Source organism: Lepidochelys kempii, chromosome 2 (assembly GCF_965140285.1).
Source record: "Lepidochelys kempii isolate rLepKem1 chromosome 2, rLepKem1.hap1, whole genome shotgun sequence".
Lineage (NCBI taxonomy): Eukaryota > Metazoa > Chordata > Testudines > Cheloniidae > Lepidochelys > Lepidochelys kempii.
This window is the reverse complement of record NC_136381.1, coordinates 45,340,956-45,349,015: the sequence shown is the minus strand read 5'-3', so window position 1 is coordinate 45,349,015 and position 8,060 is coordinate 45,340,956. Positions and strand designations below refer to the sequence as shown.

Below are 8,060 nucleotides of genomic sequence, written 5' to 3'. Positions count from 1 at the left end.
TTTTTTACATTTGCAATTTGTTTTTTTTCTTCTTTGTTTACACTTAAATAGCAAGATATACAAGTCACCACTGGAGGCAATGGATACTGCCCCCTGCCATTTGACAGATAAATAAAAGCTTTTGTAGCTATGACCCGAGTCATGTGAGTGGGGTCAGAAAATAAAGATCAGATGCTTATTAGCCCTCCTGTGTGTCATATTCTTATCATGCAGGGAGAGTATGTTACATGCCATGAAAAGGTAAAGCAACAGGTGTCCACACTACCCCTAATTCAGTGCAAATTGGACATAGCCAAATCTAGCCTTCTGAATTTACATCAGCATTATTGAGTGCATAATTGGGTTCCAGGATTTAGCTCATAAAAAGCCTCTCAATACAGTCACCTTTAACATAAAAATAAAAAAGAAACCACATAGTGTGTACAAAATATGGGGAACTAACAACTTCTGTGAATAGTTAGAAATGGTCAGAAAGAAAATATTTACTCTAATGGAGTTTCATCCATTAAACTATGGAAAGGAGCCTTTATGCGTTAGATTCATTTTCCCGACTCTCTTTAAAAAGAAAAACTGTAACATACATCTGTGACCTAACAACAATATGGTTTGAAATAGTTTCCAGATCATTGAACTGTGCAATACCTTCAAAAATGGGATGACAAAAGGTCGCAGTGGGAAGTTAGTAGCTTCTTGCAGTTTGGAATGAAATTCTTCAATTGTCAAAGTAGAATTCTGTAGAAGGAAAAAAAATTCTGTCTTGGTGACATAAACAATGAAAACACTTAGCAAGAGCAATAATAGCCAAAATATTCTGTACAAAAATTTTGCTTAATACCATGTTCCTCCTAATGCAATATCAGAAAATTATGCATGTTACACAGTAAGTAAATATACTCATCTAAAAATATAGATGTAACTACATCTGAACACAGTTTCACTGCAGTGGGAGTGAATCATTTTACAAACAATCCATTTCTTAAGTATATAAAGAGCAGCACTGAACTCTCAGACATTCATTGTTCATGGCTTGAAGCAAGGGCGTGAGCATCCAGAGTGCCAAGCACTTCTTATATGGTGATAAACACCCTCACCTCTGCTGGATTTCAAAGAGTTAAGGGTGCTTGCTTTTCAAACAGAATTTGCTTAATCCACATAGAATAGGAGGCACCATGGCAGTACAAACACAATTGTTAAATTTAAAATGGTGCCCACTATATTTTAATTCTCGGTAGAGGATTGGGAAGTAACAGGAGCATATTAACGTATGTATTATAGGTGTATATAATTAACTTTTTAAAGACACTTATTCCTCATCCGTTGACAAATATATCTCAAAATTACTAAATCATATCCAGGATTATATCATATACTAGACAACCATACTCAGCAGAATTTTTTACTACTTACATTCACTTGTACCTGTGCAAACCCATGCAAGGCAGTTCAGAGTGCAGGGAAATCACAAAGCTGTCACTGAAGGCATAATTTGAGGACAATGGGCTGCACAGGTCTAACTGAATAAGCAGGACCTCTGTTATAGGTGATGAGGTTTAAGACAGAAAAGGTCCCAGCTAGATTTCCAGAGCCCAGATGGCATTTGGCAAGTTAGAAAACAGTGCTACTTATAAACAGAGGAGCACACCTGATAAGGAAATCATTGAGAAACAATAACATGGAATCCCACAAAGCCACCCTTAGGGTTCCATTTTTCAAAGCAGAATCACGAAAGTAAGCCTAAAGTTGAAGCTGTAGTTACTAAGCATGGAGAACTGTCACCTTCAAGCACACATTCCCCAGATGCTCATTACATTTTACAGACTTTGACTCCACTGTTGTTGCCAGTTACCTCAGCCCATGCAAGACAATTTCCCTGGCACACAGCTAATTCTACATTTCCACTGAAGTCAATGGGAGTTTGGGGTATGTAACTAAGTGCACAGTAGGGCTCCTTGCAAGTCATGGAAGCATAACAACATTTAAGTTACACCGTCTAAGGTGCACTTTTAGTTCATAGTTGTTGTTGGTTTGTTTATTTATCATGGTACTGACCAGATTTATTTAGTATTATACAAAAACATACAGAAGTATGACATCTGTGGCCTAATGACAGGTTTCAGAGTAGCAGCCGTGTAAGGCGCCACAAGTGCTCCTTTTCTACCTGTGGCCATTCAGTGGTGGTAGCACTTGCAGCTCCAGATGAAGCAGTGGCAACTGAAGTGGTAACATCTGGAAATCAGACCATGAATTTTTATTTTTTAGTATATCCAAGCCCTGCTGAATGAGCTATATAGATTTACATGGGAGGCAACATTGCAAGTGGTAATAAGAAGAAACCTGAGTTCAATTTCTAGTGCTGTCACAGGATGGTAAGTGATTATGGGCAAGTCACTTGACCTTTCCACCTTTTAGTTTCTTTGTCAGTAAACTGGGAAAGTTATTCGAGATGTACTGAGAAACAGCATTGTAAAAAGTATTCAGAGTAGCAGCCGTGTTAGTCTGTATTTGCAAAAAAAAAAAGGAGGACTTGTGGCACCTTAGAGATGAACAAATTTATTTGAGCATCCGATGAAGTGAGCTGTAGCTCACAAAAGCTTATGCTCAAATAAATTTGTTCGTCTCTAAAGTGCCACAAATCCTCCTTTTCTTTTTGTAAAAAGTATTATTTCTACATACCAGGAATTCCATACACGTACCATTATAAATAACATGATATACAACTGCAATACACTGGCTTAGCGCATTAAATCCCTCTTGCAGCTGGCCTAAGTGACTATGGACAGGTCTACGCTGGAAACGGTTATAACGATACCGGCAAATCCTCCTAGTGTACATTAAGCTTATATTAGCAAAAATGGTTTTGCTAGTACAGTGGAACCCCTATTTTACAAACCAATTGGAGATTGAGGAGCTCATAAAAATAAAAAAAAATCATAAAATTAAGCATCTCAAAATTACTGTAGGCATTCTGCATAGGTTGCAGTGTGGTGTAATGCACTGCCTTCTTCTCTTCTTCTTGTCTTTCAAACCACAGCAAAGCAATTTCCAATACACTAAACACATGCTGACTTTTTCCTTAATCAACATCACTTTTGTTATGCAATTTTTTCATCACTGGGAAAAATGGTTTGTATAACTGGCTATTCGTAAGATTGGTGTTCATAAAATCAAGGTTCTATTACAGGGGTTCTCAAACTTCATTGCACCGCGACCCCCTCCTAACAACAAAAATTACTACATGACCACAGGGGGAACCGAAGCCTGAGCCCCACCGCCCCGGTGGGGGAGGGGGCAAAGCTGAAGCCGAAAGGCTTCAGCTCCAGGCAGAAGGCCTGTAACCTGAGCCCCATTGCCCAGGGCTTGGGCTTTGGTCCCAGGCGGAGGGGCTTTGGCTTTAGCCCCGGGCCCAGCAAGTCTAAGCCAGCCCTGGCGACCCCATTAAAATGGGGTTGCAACCCACTTTGGGGTCCCTACCCACAATTTGAGAATCCCTGTTCTTTTATATAGTTTATACAGATTTCCATGCAAAATAAGCTATACTGTCAAAAGCATTTTTATACCGGTATAACTGCTCTACATAAGGTTTTCTGCCAGTTTAGACATGTTTTTATTTATTCATTTATTTTAAATCACACCCCGAACTGAAATTACTATAGTGGCAAAAGTTTCTAATGGAGACCTGGGCTGAAACAGCCTACTACTTACTGACAGCTAGTAGATACTTCTATTAGCTCTAATGGCAGGGTGCAGGGAGGCAGGTTCTCATGGTCCCAAGTTCCATACTCCCAGAATAACCACAGTGCATGCATGCATGCATGTTCATTACACAGCTATTAATAAATCTTCCAATTTTTAAAGTTAAAATCTACTATGAACAAAAAAAGATAACAGTCACTGTTATTTGCTTACCACAAGTCCTAGCACAAGGGTACGTACTCTCTCCCCAATCTCTGGTGAAATGTCATTGCCAAACTGCTGTAAGGTTGTAAGAAATCTCTTCAGTTTGCTGAGTTGCCTTGCTCCACAAGCTGGTGGTAACTGCTGATTAGCCAGAGAGGATGAAGAGGAAGATGATGGCCCATTGCTAAAGCCATTAGGTGGAGATGGAGCTCCATTTAATGCTGTTGGTGAATGGCTAGTGCCATTGGTTACTGGTTAGAAGAAAATGGAAAGAAAGAACATTTATAAGTTTAAAGTTTTCTGTGTTTCACCTCAAAATTGATTGTGTAACTCTGAAAATATGAAGTAGCTGATATTTTGATTCCATTGGTATATTTAAAGATAATTAGTCTTTTGATAGAATGACTCTCCACAGTTCATGTATCTTGCACAGAAGCTGGTAATAAATGGTGTATGGATCTGGATAGCACTAGCTCTCATACACACATGCCAGACACCTGAAATGTTTTCAGACCAGAACAAACATCATTTGGAGGTCAGTCTTTTGTCATGGGCTTATATTAGTGTAACATTTTTTTTTAAATAAACTGCTCTGGAAAGAGTACACATATATTTAGTGGAGGCTAAATTTATCTCTGAACATTTTAAATCATGTTTTGTACACACACTGGACAGCTGTGTTTATAAAAACAGGACTTTCAAGTTTTAACCTTATGCCACCCAATTAGAAGACTATTTTCTTTCACACATATTTTGTAGCCACTAACATACAGAAAGATGGATTTGTATAAAAAGATGCAACTGGTGCAATGTTCACTGTGAATTTATTGTTAAGATTGAAGGCTTGTAGCCAAGTCTCTGGACTGGGCCTTGGGAACAGATATGGATTTTCTTTCCTGGCTCTACCTCAGACTTCCCACATGGCCTTAGACTTAGCCTCTTCATGTCGCAGTTATCTTTCTATAGAACAGGTCTGACAGTACTTCCCTACTGCACAGTGCTGTTGTGTGGAACCTATTAAATGACTGTGAAGTGTTCTGATTTTGTGGTAATGGGGGCCATGTAAGTACCTTAGACAAATATTATCATCATCGTATTATTAATGATCAAATAAGAGGCTATAACTCACACATATTTAAGAGAGAAGGGGGACTTGCTTTAGTGTTGCTATGCTAGCCTGTCTAGTTTTGAAATTCTTGTTCTCATTCTCCAGAAATGTACCAAATTAAGGCCATCTTTTTCCCCATACAGACCTACCCGGAAACAGTCATCCAAGCAGAGTGCAACTGCTGTGGGTTTCCTACTTTAATAGCCAGAGCAGCAAAGGATGAGTTTTGGGGCAAGGGAAGGTCCACACATTTTAGGGCAGATGGGCCCCAACTGGGATACCCTACCTTCTTGTGCAGATTACACTAGCATTTAAGCAACAGACCTTAACAAAAGTTAGTGCAGAACAGCTGTGCCCTGGAGGGGCACAAAAGACTCTACCTCTGGTGATGCTGTTCCTCACACACAGCAGCGAACAATATATTCCATCTAGTGCGGTGGCACCAGGGCCATCCTTAGGCATACGCGGCTGCATAGGGCATCCAAAAATTTGGGGCACCCCTCGATCTTAGTGTCCCCCCTTGCACGTCTTCCTATCCCTGTTCGGACCCTTCCTGCAGGCTCCCACCACAGCGGCCTACTGCAGCCTGGTGAGTCTTCCTCTGGACAGGTTTCAGAGTAACAGCCGTGTTAGTCTGTATTCGCCAAAAGAAAGGAGTACTTGTAGCACCATTGAGCATAAGCTTTCATGAGCTACAGCTCACTTCATCGGATGCATACTGTGGAAAGTGTAGAAGATCTTTTTATACACACAAAGCATGAAAAAATACCTCCTCCCACCCCACTCTCCTGCTGGTAATAGCTTATCTAAAGTGATCACTCTCCTTACAATGTGTATGATAATCAAGTTGGGCCATTTCCAGCACAAATCCAGGTTTTCTCACCCTCCGCCCCCCCCCCCCCCACACACACACAAACTCACTCTCCTGCTGGTAATAGCCCATCCAAAACCTGGATTTGTGATGGAAATTTAGATAAGCTATTACCAGCAGGAGAGTGGGGTGGGAGGAGGTATTGTTTCATGGTCTCTGTGTATATAATGTCTTCTGCAGTTTCCACAGTATGCATCCGATGAAGTGAGCTGTAGCTCACGAAAGCTTATGATCAAATAAATTGGTTAGTCTCTAAGGTGCCACAAGTACTCCTTTTCTTCCTCTGGAGGGGATCTAGTACTGAAAAGTGAAAAAGCCTTCCAGCCTGCCAGACCTATTGCACAACACTGAAACTGTTAAAGAGCCATTCAAGTGGTAATGAAGCCATTTAACAGGCATTTGCCAACCCACAGGTATATACTGTCAGTTTCTGAAAAACAGTTGGACATTACTGTAATAGTTACTCAGAACATGCTAGTCTACAGGATCTTAGTTTAAAATTTGCTTTAAAAATATTTCATTAGTGTGTTGCTGAAGATTATAAAAATCACATCTCTAAAAAATCCTTGCATAGATTTTTAGATGCACAAGCTGAGAATTCATCTTTAGTCTTAAGTGCTTGGATCTCCAGACACAGTTTTTTAAATAAATCCTTCAAAAGACCATCCTTGTCTAAAATACACATGTGAGCCCAGGCTGCCGTCAGGCATAGGGCACAAGTTTGATAATACTGAATAGAGCCCCATAAAACCTAAGGACGGCCCTGGGTGGAACAGACAATGTGCCAGACATGCTCTATGGACCAATGTAGTGGCGGAACAGGGCCATTTGTTGATTCTTGTGCTGGGCAGGGGCCACTCATATTCCAGGATTTAACAGCGACCTTGCTTTTGCAGAATCAATGCAGCCTCATAGACACCCAAAAACTGAACGAGCCCCGAATCTGGCCCATGAGATACCATAAAACATTCTTCCACAAATAATAAATGGAGAATCACCTACATGGGAGGATATCAAATAACAAAATGACAGATGGCTGCTCACTGAAAACACTGGACAGACTGGTGACACACTGAGCTCACTACTCTCTACATCACAAACATTATTTTAACATTTTCTTAGCCACTGGCCTCTCTCAGACAGTGACCTATGTTACTTAGGCCATGTCTACACTTACAGGTAGATTGGCACTGCTGTGATTGATGTAGTGGTGTCAATTTAGCAGGTCTGGTGAAGACCCGCTAAGTCAATGGCAGAGTGCTCTCCCATCGACTCCGGTATTCTAGAGTAAGGTAAGTCGACCTAAGTTACATTGATTTCAGTTACGTTATTTACATAACTGAAGTTGCGTAACTTAGGTCGACTTACCGTGGTAGTGACCAGCCCTTAGTAACAGGGAGTTATCCTCTCGCATAGCCATCCCTATTTGTTGATCACAACTCTTCTTTCACCCATTTTAAGTGCTGCCAACTCTCACTAAATTTCAGCAAATTTACTAAAATTCTGTGGCATTTTAAAAGTGATTTCTGCCCAAGCGGTAGATATGGCAGCAGTTCCATTTTGAGGACACTAGATTCATCGATTCCAAGGCCATTGTTACCATAGATTGACTACCTGTATAACACAGGCCGTAGTAAGAAAAGGAGTACTTGTGGCACCTTAGAGACTAACCAATTTATTTGAGCATAAGCTTTCGTGAGCTACAGCTCACTTCATCGGACGCATACTGTGGAAAGTGTAGAAGATCTTTTTATACACACAAAGCATGAAAAAATACCTCCTCCCCCACCCCACTCTCCTGCTGGTAATAGCATATCTAAAGTGATCACTCTCCTTACAATGTGTATGATAATCAAGTTGGGCCATTTCCAGCACAAATCCAGGTTCTCTCCCCCCCCCCACACACAAACCCTCTCTCCTGCTGGTAATAGTTTATCTAAAGTGACCTCTCTCCTTTCAATGTGCATGATAATCAAGGTGGGCCATTTCCAGCACAAATCCAGGGTTTAACAAGAACATCTGGGCGGGGGGGTGGGGTAGGAAAAAACAAGGGGAAATAGGTTACCTTGCATAATGACTTAGCCACTTCCAATCTCTATTCAAGCCTAAGTTAATTGTATCCAATTTGCAAATGAATTCCAATTCAACAGTTTCTTGCTGGAGTCTGGATTTGAAGTTTTTTTG

At 40.6% G+C, this 8,060-nt stretch overlaps 2 protein-coding genes across 11 annotated transcripts in view; one reads left to right on the top strand and one right to left on the bottom strand.

The window, feature by feature from the left end:
* SLC26A7 (solute carrier family 26 member 7) overlaps positions 1 to 8,060 on the top strand; it is a 795,743-nt gene that overhangs the window by 430,854 nt on the left and 356,829 nt on the right. The gene's annotated exons all lie outside the window — the stretch shown is intronic.
* RUNX1T1 (RUNX1 partner transcriptional co-repressor 1) overlaps positions 1 to 8,060 on the bottom strand; it is a 148,134-nt gene that overhangs the window by 63,572 nt on the left and 76,502 nt on the right. For all 10 annotated transcript variants that reach the window (XR_012157132.2, XM_073330592.2, XM_073330591.1 and 7 more), the window contains 2 exons: positions 3,907 to 4,148; positions 643 to 732 (listed from right to left, as the gene is read on the bottom strand). Coding sequence is in view for 9 of the 10 variants with exons in the window: in XM_073330592.2 (XP_073186693.1) it covers positions 643 to 732; positions 3,907 to 4,148 (332 nt within the window). In the remaining variant the exon portion in view is untranslated. The remainder of the gene's footprint in view (positions 1 to 642; positions 733 to 3,906; positions 4,149 to 8,060) is intronic.